Source organism: Cetorhinus maximus, chromosome 5 (genome assembly GCF_964194155.1).
Source record: "Cetorhinus maximus chromosome 5, sCetMax3.hap1.1, whole genome shotgun sequence".
Classification (NCBI taxonomy): Eukaryota; Metazoa; Chordata; class Chondrichthyes; order Lamniformes; family Cetorhinidae; genus Cetorhinus; species Cetorhinus maximus.
In genome coordinates this window covers 146,802,248-146,816,102 of record NC_135883.1, presented here as the reverse complement: position 1 = coordinate 146,816,102, position 13,855 = coordinate 146,802,248, and the positions used below count along the sequence as shown (strand labels likewise).

Sequence of the window (13,855 nt, the reverse complement as noted above, 5' to 3'; positions counted from 1 at the left end):
GCCTCTACTCTTCAAAGTTTTAGGGATGATCTCTATATGACCAGATGCAATCAAATGTGACTCCTATATCCGAGGGGTTTTGGCATGGTTTATCTCTGCACCACTAAAGGGTTGCTTCAGAGCTCAAGTTTGCTTATGGGTATAAAACGTTGACGTGACAATCAATTGCAGCTTTGGCCAAGTCACCTGCGGCAGAAGTAGGCCGCCATTCTCTGTAAATCATTGGACAGGGTTACTCAGAAGTACAGCACTGACAGCATGGGTCTTGAAGAAACACATCCTACACTTCTACCAGTTCGACACAAGGGGACGAATTACAGGTTTTGACTTAATTTTTTGCAATAACCAACCCAAGTTTCACCTGATGTAACAGGCAGTAAAAGCTTCTACACGTATATAAAAGGTAAGAGAGTAGCTAAAGTGAACATTGGTCCCTTATTGGGTGAGACTGCGGAATTAATAATGGGAAATGAGTAGAGACTTTGAACAAGTATTTTGTAGATGCCCTCACAGTGAAGCCACAACATGCATCCCAGGAACAGTTTAAAATCAAAAGGAAAAGGAAGGGAGGAACTTAGAACCACCACTATCACTAGAAAAAAAGTAATGGGAAAACTAATGGACTTCAAAGCTGACAAGTCTCCTGGACCTGATGGCCTGCATCATATGGTCTTAAAAGAAGTGGTTGCAGAGATAGTACATGCATTGGTTGTAATCTTCCAAAATTCCTTAGATTCTGGAAAGGTCCCAGCAGATTGGAAAATGACAAATTTTACACCTTTGATCAAGAAAAGAGACAACAGAAATCAGGGAAACTAAAGGCCAGTTAGCCTAATGTCTGTCATTGTGAAAATGCTAAAATCCACTATTAAAGCGGGAGTAGCATAACATTTAGAAAATTATGATCCTAAAAGGCAGAGTCACCATGAAGCATGAACATGAACAGCATGAAGATAGGCAGGAAAGTTGTGAAGAGGATACAAAAACTCTGCAAAGGGATATAGATAGGTTAAGTGATTGGACAAAAAATTGGCAGATGTGGAGTATGTGAAAATATGTGAGGTTGTTCACTTTGGCAGGAAGAATTAAAAAAGCAGAATACTATTTAAATGGAGAGAGACTACAGAATGGGGAGGCATAGTGGTATTGTCACTGAACTGGGTAATCCGGAGACCCAGGGTAATGCTGGGGACGCAGGTTCAAATTTGAATTCAGTAAAAATCTAATGATGACCATGTCGATTATCATAAATCAGCCGGCATCGACCTAGGTATTGGAAACGACAACGACAAACTCAGCCCGAGTTGGCCAAGTCCCAAAGGACATAGCTGCTAGACTGATAATGAGGAAACCAACAAGAGGGAAAACATAGTGTGTACCATCTACAAGATACATTGCAGAAACTCACCAAGGCTCCTTAGGCAGCACCTTCCAAACCCACAACCACTACCATCTAGAAGGACAAGAGCAGCAGACACATGGGAACACCAGCACCTGGAAGGTCCCCTCCAAGCCTCTCACCACCCTGACTTGGAAATATATTGCCGTTCCTTCACTGTCGCTGGGTCAAAATCCTGGAACTCCCTCCCTAACAGCACTATGGGTGTACCTACAACACAGGGACTGCAGCTCACCACCACCTTCTCAAAGGCAATTAGGGATGGGCAATACATGCTGGTGTAGCCAGCGATGCCCACCTCCTGTAAATGAATTTTTAAAAGTACAGAGGGATCTAGATGTCCTTGCACAAGAATCACAAAAAGGCCAGCATGCAGATACAGCAAGTAATTAGGAAGACAAACAGAATGTTGTCCTTCGTGGCAAGGGAGATGGAGTATCAAAGTAAGGATGTCTTGCTACCAACTGTACAGGGCATTGGTGAGACCACACTGAGTGACCAGTCACCTCACCTAAGGAGGGACGTAGCTGTATTGGAAGCAGTTCAGCGAAGGCTCACTAGGCTGCTTCCTGGGGTGAGGCATTTGTATTATGAGGAAAGGCTGAGCAGGTTGGGCCTATACTCATTGGAGTTTAAAAGAATGAGAGGTGGGTGATCTTATTGAAACATATAAAGGTTCTGAGGGGGCTTGACAGGGTGGGTACTGAAAGGATGTTTCCTTTCATAGGGGAACCTAGAGCTAGGGGGCACAGTTTCAAAATAAGGCATCTCCCATTTAAGACAGAGGAAGAATTTCTTCTGTCAGAGGGTTGTTAGTCTTTGGAATGCTCTTCCCCAGCAGACAGTGGAGACCAGGCAGTTAAGACCACAATCAGACCAGCCATGATCTTATTCAATAGTGGTGCAGGCTCAAGAGCCAAATGGCCTACTCTTGCTCCTATTTCTTATGTTCTTATGTCAAACAAGGCATCAAAGTTTGTAGCAATCTCAAGCACACCAGTTTTGCTGGAGTTTTCGCTACAACAATATGCATAGAGAGCTAATGATCAGCAATGTGTGCAAACCATCACTCACAGCGGCCTGACCCACTGCTGCAAACACCCACCCATCTCGGAAACTTTAAAAGCCATCATGCAATGTGCAGTTAAGAAGGTGCCAACTACAATGGAGAAGCAAATAGCCAGTTTCACTAAAGAGAATAAGTTTGGCCTCTTTGATGCCAATGATCAAGGTGCATTCTAATTATGAAGTAAGCAGAGAGAATATTACTCTAAAGGTAGCAAAGGAACTAGATGTATTCCTTGCTGGACAGAAGAAATCAATGTCCCCTACCAGGAGTATTCACTGGACAAGACCCCAGACACCCGCCACAATGCTGGAATCCTTGAAGTCATCATGTAAATCCTGACTATAAACAGAGGACAACCATCAAGGCGACACCAGTGCATCCCAGTTGATAAAAATTTACAACAGTCCCAGTAGGAACTCAATGAAATAGAATAGAATTTCAATGTCATTTGATATGGCAGCTTTCACCAAACTTGAAGGCGTCACAGAGACAAAACTATGTCTGATCCATTCTCCTTGGATGAGTTAAAGACAGTCCTGTCAACAACCAAATCTGGAAGAGCTACTAGGGTATATAAATACCAGTATAAATACTAGGGTATTTACCTAAAATTGTGTAAAACATTAGGAATCAAAGCAAATACCCTTCTTCACTGAGATACTGACAACTGGAAAAGTTCCAACCACCCAGAGGGACTCGAAAATTATTGTCCTCCTGAAGCAAGAGAAGAATACCCGACGCCTCCAGTTTCCATTCGATCTCCTAAAACTGCATTTGCTGCAAAAAGCTGAAGAGGTTACTACTCCATAACCTAGCCCCCATTAACTAGCCAACCATCCTGAAGGAGCGGTCTGGCTTTCGGACTGGCCGTAACTGCTGTAACAATGTGGTAACATTAACAACGTACATCGAAGCAAGCATCCAGTTCCAACTGAAGATTGCTGTGGCACTTGTGGACCCAATGCCAGCGTACGGCACAGTAAGGAAATACTTTGCAGAACAATGAACCATGTTCTTGTACATTGTCCTTGAATTAATAGGATCCCGCAAGGCTCCTGGTGCCCTTGTTATTTATTTATGTTTTTATTCATTCATAGGATGTGGGCTTCGCTGGCTGGGCCAGCGTTTATTGCCCAGCCCTAGTTCCCCTTGAGAAGGTGGTGATGAGCTGTATTCTTGAACCGCTGCAGTCCATGTGGTGTAGGTACACCCACAGTGCTGTTAGGGAGGGAATTCCAGGATTTTGACCCAGTGACAGTGAAGGAACGGTGATATATTTCCAAGTCAGGATGGTGCATGACTTGGAGGGGAGCTTCCAGGTGGTGGTTTTCCCATCTATCTGGTGCCCTTGTCCTTCTAGGTGGTAGTGGTCATGGGTTTGGAAGGTGCTGTCTAATGAGCTTGTTGTTCAATGTTTACAGCAGTGATCTCCCTGAAACAGTGTCCTGAAAGTTCATGTGTGCTGATGACATTGCCTTGGCCATGCAAAACACAAATCCATCCACCACTAAGGAGACCCTAACAGCACTTCACCACATGGACCACAATAGAGGAAAAACTTATTGGGGATAAGGGCAATGAGATCACTATTGTGCAGCACAATTTTTATCTTTTTTTATTGTTTCACGGGATGTGGGTGTCATTAGCCAGGCCAGCATTTATTGCCCATCCCTAATAGCACTTGAGGAGGAGGCAGTGAGCCACCAAATGGGGTATTGCTGTGCACTCAAGGATCCATGTTATCTGGAAGTCTTGAAGATCCTTTTCAGCAGTGAGCAGAGAACCAATACTTTTATCCCACCAGCTCAAAGCTGGATTCCCATCGATATTCTTAGAGGTGGACAGTCCTCATGTCAAATCCAGACTTCTGTATTCCCAATAGGAGGAAATAGCCCTGCTCTCCTCTGACCTGTTATGGGGTAAAAACGGGAGCTGGACTAGTCGGAAAGCTCTTTCAACTAGGCTCAGGCAAGATGTGCTCAATGGCCTCCTTCAGTATTGTAAGAGTCTATGAAATATCATATCATATTGATCTATACCAAGCTTGTACATTTCCATTAACTATATCTCCTATTTCTAATAGTTTAAAGGTTACATTAGTAACCAAGTACAAACTATACCCAATACTTACATGACTTAAGTGTAGTATTGACTATAGTACCCAGCAAAGCAGCAACGATTATTAGGGTATCAAACCTAGAATATCGTTAAAAAAAAAGGATTAATTTATAGTTAGGCATTCAGAATGAATCATGAATAATCTAAAAATTGAGAAAATAAAAAGTGTAAGATTACCAATTCCAAAATTGAGATTTGGCAAAAAACGCCCTGGGCTCATATGCAAAGAGTTTCAGCAGTATTTCAACTAAGTAGAAAGCCAAAAATACCCATTCTGCCTTGGATATTAAAGGATTGGTCTCATCACCTCCAATAAAAATAGCATTTATAACAATGATAACATCATATGCATAACGGAAACCCCTGTGAAAAGAGATGAAAAACATAAAACATTAGTAACACATTGAAAGAATTTCATTTTACAGCCGGATGTATGGAGTATAAACATCAGCAGAGGCTAGTTGGGGCAAAGGGCTCCTTTCTGTGCAGTATATTCTACATTACAAAAGCATATCTCCTATGGCATTGCTCACTATAATAGTATCAAACGGGTAGTGTCGTGTCAGCTGTGGTTCAGTTGATTGCACACTCGTTTCTGAATCACAAGGTTCCGGGTTCAAGTTCCATTCCAGGGCTTGAGCAAATGACCACAAAGGATAAAACTGTATATTCATATATCTTATCTTGTGTATAAGGTGTATATAGCATAAACTCTAATATACTCTAAATCAAGAGCACCCTCCTGTGGCTGAATTACAATTTGTTCAAATGGTTCTCATACCTGCAAAGTCCAAGAACCTCTATCTTCCATCTACTGTAGTTTTCAATACTTAACCCTCATGATGGTATTAATTGTGTTAGCTTAAGACATGAATAAAATGGTAATTAATTAATTCATTGGTGTCTGACTGCATCTTTGATGACTGGCAAGGAGCAGTGAATTTTTTCCACTCGGGTTTTGCTGGGTGCTGATTGCACCAACTCAGGGTGCAGTTATTAACATATTTTAAATAGGGTATGTAGTATATTTCAGAGGTGGCTAAAGTGGACATCTTTTAAAGGTTAGCCATGTTATATGGTAAAAATCCAAACTGCATTAAGAAAATAAAGTTTGGTTACTCATATTTACATTAAAAAAAAATATACACACACACACATACACACATAATATATTAAAAAGATATGTAGTTAATATAACATATTGCTATGCTCCAAACATCGCATCTCACACATAGCAAAAGTTAATGCAGTGTTAGTTATTGTGTTGACAGCCAATACACAGGAAATGTTTACACTTGTACCATCAATGCTGCAAGTTTAAAAAGCAAATGATCTGCAGTTATCTGGGGCATAAAATTTTACCAGGAATGGGCTTCATTTTTGTTATCATTAAACTTATATAATTATTAAAACAGGCCTTCAAACTTAAGGAAATAAATCAGTCTGTCATTGTTACATACTGGTGCTTGACTATTCTGCGGATAAACTGGCTCACTGCAGAGTTGTATATGTTTGGCATGCATTTCTCCAATGGATGAACTCTTTCCTTCATCTGAACAATCTGTATGTTCAGGAGATCTGCCAAGCGGATGAAGCACTCTCTTCCTATTTAAAAACAATTGGTACGAATTATATTTGGCATTTATCAAGTCCTTCAGTAACACACACACATGCAGACACACACACACCTGGACTTTATGTTCAGTACTGCTATCATTCACCATTATTTCTCTGTCATCCAGCAATAGGGCAAGTGGTCTGGCACTACACATCATCCCATGATAAAACCTGGTGAACTTGTACACTTACTGTATAGCAAAGAGTTATTCTCCAATTACTGCCATTTTTCAACAAAATTGAAATCAGAGGCTGTAAAATACTGTTCTAAGTGATAAATCCAGCTGTTCCAAATCACTTATCAACTCAACCATGAGCATTCGAAGGGTCAAAAATGCACTGGCAAACAGGAGGTGCGCATGTCTGCAGAAACATAGGGCAGAATATTGCCATCAGTGTGCGGGGGTGGGCCCAACATGCCGACATGTAAAATGATGCGAGATGACATCGGACGTGCGTCCTGACGTTATTGCGCGTCATTTCGATATTGCGTTCGGCGGGCACATGCCGGAAGCGGCTGCGCATCCGACGGCCTATTAAGGCCATTAAGAAAGCAATTTACCTTATTAACAACGCTGCCCGTCCAACCTTAAGGTTGGCGGGCAGGCGAAGAGCCCAATCAGCCTTTGCATTTTCCAGGAAACCTCATCCACGGGTGGGATGAGGTTTCCTGAAGGTTTTATAAAATTAATACATTTTGTCAACTTCACAAACATGTCCCAGCTCATGTGACACTGTCACATGAGTGGACGTGGTTAAATAAGTTTTAATTTATTTAAAAAAAAAACTTTTATTTTCTACTTAATTTCCATGAGGCAGCTCCGTGCCTCAGGGAGAGTGCTGCGCTCTTTTGCTCATGAGGCTCTCCCTCCTCTCCCCCAGCCCCACAGGTCGTGCTGAGCGCTATTGGCTGTGCGTTATGCTGGGGCTGGGTGGGCCTTAATTGGCCCGCCCGCATAAAATGGCGGCGTGCAGTCAATCACGGGCGGCGATCGGCTCCTCACCCACCCTGCCCGCTCCCGCCAACCCACCCGCCATAGGTAAGATTCTAACATCCTATTCAAATCATCTTTTGGCAGGGCGGAGGATGGAGACAAGGGAAACAGACAAAAGAAGTACCCAATTAAGGGAATATAGCTTGAATATCATTTCAGGCCACAGCCCTCTGGATTAGGGATTAAAGAACCTAGTCTGCTACAGGTTTCTGGGCAGGCTAAAGCCTAAAAGTGAAAGATAGTTCTCTTTAAGATCCACACTTTGCATTCCTAGGTTACCCAACAATAATCCAGATCAGATCTAGAAGAAATGGATTTTTAACCACTGCGTTTCAAAATGAGCTTCAGATATACCAATAGTACATTCACTGATGCTTGCAGTTTTATATGAACCCATATTACTAATTGCCACCATCTCAAAGGTATCATCTCAAACTGTACATTATAGTTCCAAAAGTCAATGTGAGGCAGGCAATCTCAGTTAAGACTGAGCTAAGCAAATAATCAGAAACAAAAGCGACCCTTCTGTGAAAAGATTTTTGCTGAATCAGTGTCTCTGGTAAAATGTATTAGGCTTATTACACGGAAACAGAAGGAAGAAAAACCTTCTTTAACTTGACCTTGGTAAGCATATATACAAATCGTTGATATGCCTGATCTGTCTATTGGGATTATACCAGGATGGAGGCTTGTCTAGCAAAATACTTGGCATAGATCAATTGAATTAAATCATCCCATTCAATTCCAAATAACCAAAGTGATTTACATCAATGGGTGGTGGTTTTGACAAACAGCTGCATCTGGGATAAATACATGGGCCAGACGTGTGAAAGGGGCAGGGTCAATCGTTCTCTGTAGTTCCTTTGGCAGGTAGCTGTATAATAGCTAGCGTCGACAGGTAGCTGTATAATAGCTAGCGTCGACAGGTAGCTGTATAATAGCTAGCGTCGACAGGTAGCTGTATAATAGCTAGCATCGACAGGTAGCTGTATAATAGCTAGCATCGACAGGTAGCTGTATAATAGCTAGCATCGACAGGTAGCTGTATAATAGCTAGCATCGACAGGTAGCTGTATAATAGCTAGCATCGACAGGTAGCTGTATAATAGCTAGCATCGACAGGTAGCTGTATACTTAGTATTAACAGATAGTTCTATACTTAGCATAAAGATTCCTTCCTCATATAGGCTCAACCCAGCAATCAGTAAGAAACCAGCAAAGAGTTCGAATTAGACCAGCCTTGGCTCAGTTGCTAGCTCTCTTGCCTGAGTCACAAGGTTTCGGGTTCAATTTGCACTCCAGGACTTGAGCACAAAAATCAAGGCTAATAGTCCAATATAGTACTAAGGGAGTGCTGCACTGTCAAGATGCTGTCTTTCAGACAGCCAACTGCTCTTAATTAACACGAGAAATACTGCAGTTCATTTTTACCACAATTCAAAATGCAGGTATTGCATTGTAACATCTCTCCTGGAAAGGAGAAGCTTGTATACCAAACTACAGCATCGTACCTTTGTTACATCTGTTGTGAAGACAAGCATATGTTAATTAGATAAGTGTCAAGTGCAAGTTGGCTACCAATGTGGCTAATGGCCTGTTTTCTACACAAATCCACAAGGAACGTTGCCAGATGAAAGGCTGGGAATGAAAAGTTAATTTTTTTCTAATAAGGGAAACTAATTTATAGCACACAATTTGGTCTTTACAAAATAAAAGCCATGACATAACCCAGCAAACTGAGTAAAGGCTCATTTTGCCTTACCTCTACTCAACAAAAATTGTTAAAAGCTTGGATAAACTCTGATTTATCCCACAAGAGCAAAAAAAATTGCAGATGCTGAAAATCTGACATAAAATTTTATTTCTGATTTACCCTCCTTTGCTCAGACTGCTAGAGAGGATAGTTGATTCAAGTTCTAATGCCTCTGAAAATGGCAGTCAGATATCTGTTCAGAAAAGAGAGCAGTGGATTTGAGAGATAATAATAGCATGGTTATTTTTTTTTCCAGGCTAATTAGGGCAAGAACTAAGTGTTGCTGAAGGGCATGATGTTGAAAGCTCCCCACTGACTCACCCCCCACCCCCCAGCAGAGAAATGGAAAGTCCATGATAGGCCATTGACACATTCACTCTGGGTCGCTTTTTTTTTCTCCGTTTCAGACTGTTCGTACCCTTATTAAGTGTTGTGATTCAAGTCTCCAAACCACAAGTTTCACAACAAGGGCTTCTTTTACAGTTACCCACCCACAAAGCCCTTCTGTTCATCATCAGAAACTCTCCATAGTAGCTCTCTATGAGAGCTGGGGATCTCTGGAGCCACCAGTTTCACCAGCTGTCTCCAGTGTGAATCGACAACCACAAACTCTGTTCCATGCTTCATCTTTAAGATGTTAAATGCTTCTATCATTTTCCGATGCTTCATATAAACTAGTTTTCTTACTTCATTCTGGAAAACACAATGCATTAGCTTATTGACTAAAATCATCTATTAGAAGGATACATGCACTTATACCAATGTACAAAATAAAGTTGTTATCAAGGAGAGCCGAGCACAAACATAATTTTAAAATCCAAATGGCCTTTCTTTTTCATAACAAATGTTCTGAGAATGTTCAAAATCTTACCACACTACACCTCACACAGACTACATGATACACCACTTCTGACTAGAATTACCATGACTTCACAACTAACCCTGCAGATCAGACCCTTGCAAGCATCTTTACACCATCTTAAAAATATTGAATTAATACAGTGCATCATGAAATCATGAAAGCCTTACAGCACTTCACACAATAAATTACCTTTAGAGTGCAGTGATGGCAAATTCATTAGTGTAAATTTCTGAATAACATTGCTGTCAAATTTATCATCAGCTCAGTGAAGACAATAGTATTTGGGTGACTATTTTAAGAAGGTAGAAGAGGAACATCAAACCCTATCCAAAGAAACATTGCAAGACCTACACCGCAGTAACCGAACAAGGCAGTTTTAAAACAAGACCCGAGACATTTATCAGCAGCAACAAATAAAGAAGTATATAAAATCAGTTGATGTTAACAAAAATAATAATTAGGGGAGCTAAAATTAAACAGATGGTTCCGTGTGTGGTCAACATGACGCAGTAACCAACAGGACTATTTATGTACGGGGAATTAGTCTCAATGATATTAGACCATGTTGTTCTCCCTTCACAGCAGTCATTGGTAAGGGTCTTTCTGTTTGATATTGCATGTTGCATTGGATACCCCCACCTTCAAAAGAACAATAAATAATTCTGGTCAGGAAAGAGCACAGAGAATGAATAAAAAGCTTTGCGCTCCAAAAGAATGAGAAACACACTGAAATTGTTGCATTGAGGGAGAGATAGAGATGATACAGGTTTTAAAAAAAACACAGGAATTTAAAACTTAATCAGGCTGATTAACTTGGAATGGAAGCACAGAACAGTCACAAAGGGAGAAAGCAGCTGAAAAGGCTCAAATCCAATTTAAAAAAGCACAACACCTTTTCAATGATCTGGAGTCATCCACACAAATACATACCTTTAAATGTTTCTTGTAGTCATTATACACAACAGCCAGGAAAAGAGACATAAAGACATAGGTATTCACTATTATAAAAATGACAAAGAAAATGGAATACGCCCAGCTGATCTCATAGGCAGGCATCCTGAAAAACATAATGTCACTAGTTAATAGTCACTAGCATATATTTTATAAATTATATCTAAGACAGTCCAAACTGGGATCATTAACTAAAGTTTCCCAACCTAACTAGCAGCATTACTAAACCTAGCTACTCAATAGGTTTGGCCAGGTCCCTAATGAAGACCTTCTTCAAGCCCTCAACTCCAGTTTTTGCAAATAAAATTGGAGATTATTCATGCTACGGAGCCAGAGTAAGAGACTAGACTCCAGAATGGCTGATGTTTTCTGATCTACAAATCCTCCTGGAAAAGGTCATCTCAGTTGCATCAGAGTTAAACAGGCAGCCATGTCTGTTGCTCATCTCTCTATTCAAAAAGACTGATGGAAATCTGGAAATCTTAAAACAAAGCACGATGCTGATACTGGGCACATGGTGGCATGATCATACACACCTTGGCAGACATTTGTTGATTAGTGCCGTAAATTAATCCAAACAAAATGATTGAGACAATCATGCCAACACAAATGCACATTTGAGGAAAGTTACCTATAAAAAAACTTTCACTCAAAAACTCAAAGAAGGTACAGAGTGAAAAGCCGTTGTATTTTTTTAAAAATGACAATAGTGTCTCCTGAATACAAACATACTGAAACCTCCATTAATCACATTAATTATTTACCAGAATTTTCACAGAACAAAACCTTTGGAAGCATCAGTCACTGGTAGTTGTGGTCCTTTTCTAGGTGATTACACTGTATCTTCATTTTTGGATTGTACCCAGCTTCATTCTCAGAGTCAAATATTACTGTTACCTACATAGAAAACCAATTCTTGGGAATCCTAGATCATCAACTAGCCTCCATTTCCTATTCAGGTGATGGGCTCCATAATAGATGTTATAACATTTACACATTGCCAGATCACAACTGAAACAAACAAGCTACTTTCTAAATTACTTAGAAATACATACATCACATCAGGGCTATTGGCTGTTGTCACCAGCACGTAGAGATTAAAGAATACGTCTAGGTAGTTACTGAAATATGGGGCTCCTTCTCCTGTTGTGAGCTTTCTGTATAACAAAGTCAAAAAATAGAGACCAGAATCAGTGATGGAGGATATGAGGGATTCATCATCTATCAAGTTATCCAAGGAAATATTTAAAATATTAAAAAGGTCCAAAAAGCGAAATAATTTTTTGACCAAATAGTTAAAAACAGATCATAGCAAGAAATGAATGAACACACCACTCCAGGCCATTTGACCAGTCCCAGGTTTGACAAACCTGTACATTATTCTCTATCCCTTTCTGCTGAATCTCTATTGAGTTTGTTGTTGAAAAAAAAAAACCGATATAGACTCCGCAAAGCGTTGCCCAAAAATTCTCTGATGGAAATTCAAACCAGGCAAAATCTTGCTGAGGTGCCTCATGAGGTGATAAAATAACCTGACAATACCATTACTGTTCCTTAAAGTGCGAGCTTGCTTCAGTCAGTAGCACTCTCACCTGCAAACTAGAAGGTTTTGCTTTCAAGTCCCACTCGCCAAAGGATTGGCAGAACAATCCAAGCTGAGTCAAAGTGCATGCAGATGGAGTTCCGCACTGTTGGTGAAACTATATTCATATTTCTCCCTTCTTCTAACTATGCTTCAGTTCTCCCGAAGGGCCATGAAGGCTCGAAACGTTAACTGATTTCTTCTCTGCCGATGCTGCCAGACCTGCTGAGTTTTTCCAGGTAATTCTGTTTTTGTTTTGGGGTCTAAACCAAGACTGCCTCTGCTTATTTCATTGCTTCAAGTGGATATTAAAATACCGTGGTATTACTTGAAAAGAATAGGAGTTCTCCCCGCGTTCTGGCCAACACTCCTTCCCCAACGAACACCACAAAAATTGTACTCAAGTCATTTACCCAATTTCTGTTTAATGCTGCTGACTATAAATGTGTCAGGAACAGCTGCATATGCACACGCTGCCTACACTGTAGCCGCCGGCACATGCGTAGTTTCAGAACCTCACAACCTTTGAAAGCTTTAAAGATAATGCACAATAGGCTCACACCCCTGCTTCAGGAGGCAAGAAATTTAATATCCATTCGGGCTCACCCTACCAGACAGCCACTGAAGGTTGATTATGTTATTGATATAGCAAGACCATAGTTTTGAGTCCCACAATGGGTGATGAATCTTTTTCTTCAATATTTTACTTAAAATATTTTTTTCTACTGATTTTTTTGGTGTCCTTAAACTAACTATTGCAATCAATTGGGTGTTTAGAGGTTTCCTGATTACACATCTTCATCACTTACTGAATCGTTAGTAGCATGTTTTACTGATCAATTCCTAAATGATTCGTGGACTAAGTACAAGAAGTTGCAACTGGTTAAGGACTACACAGACCTAAAAATTGATAACTTGAGCTTTACTGTTAGTCTGTGTCAAACCAACAGGCAGCTGACACACTGGCACTGATGAAGACATTCCATCTGCGAATGTGATAGAAATGCTCCCCCTAGTGTTGCAGCCCAAATAAACATTGATTTCTGTTTTTGGGAGATATTGATTTGTTGAAAACGACCACGGTATTTGTTTACAAGGCAGACCCCAGGCTTTAATGTAGCACATGGTATATGAAATGCTCCAACAGGCACGAGAGTTATGAGTGCGCATATATTCTATAGTCACGGCCACTTGGATGAGATATTGGAGGGTGGCTGTGGAACTGTGCTTCAGCAAGGAGGAGAGAGAGGAGAAAATGGGCAAGGAAAGTAAGTTACTGTAACCACTTTACAATTACAAAAAAAACTGTAGTAACTTAACTGGGTTACCTTTTTGCAAACAACTTCAAAGCCATAAGAGAAAACACTGCAACACTGAACATAAACAGCACAAACACGTAGGTGATCTCTGGAAGAGTGTTGCGGATATTCCTGAAGGCTCTTCGGAGCTGAAATACAAGAAATATTAATACTAACATTTGGAAATAGCAGTATTTGAAGTTAAACTTGT

At 40.5% G+C, this 13,855-nt stretch overlaps 1 protein-coding gene across 1 annotated transcript in view; it reads right to left on the bottom strand.

Moving 5' to 3' along the window:
• The window catches only part of tpcn3 (two pore segment channel 3), a 55,190-nt gene that overhangs the window by 11,102 nt on the left and 30,233 nt on the right, over positions 1–13,855 (bottom strand). Inside the window, exons 6-12 of the mRNA XM_078542641.1 lie at positions 13,675–13,793; positions 11,820–11,921; positions 10,744–10,870; positions 9,443–9,644; positions 6,047–6,191; positions 4,764–4,949; positions 4,600–4,664 (exon numbers count right to left, since the gene is read on the bottom strand). Coding sequence (XP_078398767.1) covers positions 4,600–4,664; positions 4,764–4,949; positions 6,047–6,191; positions 9,443–9,644; positions 10,744–10,870; positions 11,820–11,921; positions 13,675–13,793 — 946 coding nt within the window. The remainder of the gene's footprint in view (positions 1–4,599; positions 4,665–4,763; positions 4,950–6,046; positions 6,192–9,442; positions 9,645–10,743; positions 10,871–11,819; positions 11,922–13,674; positions 13,794–13,855) is intronic.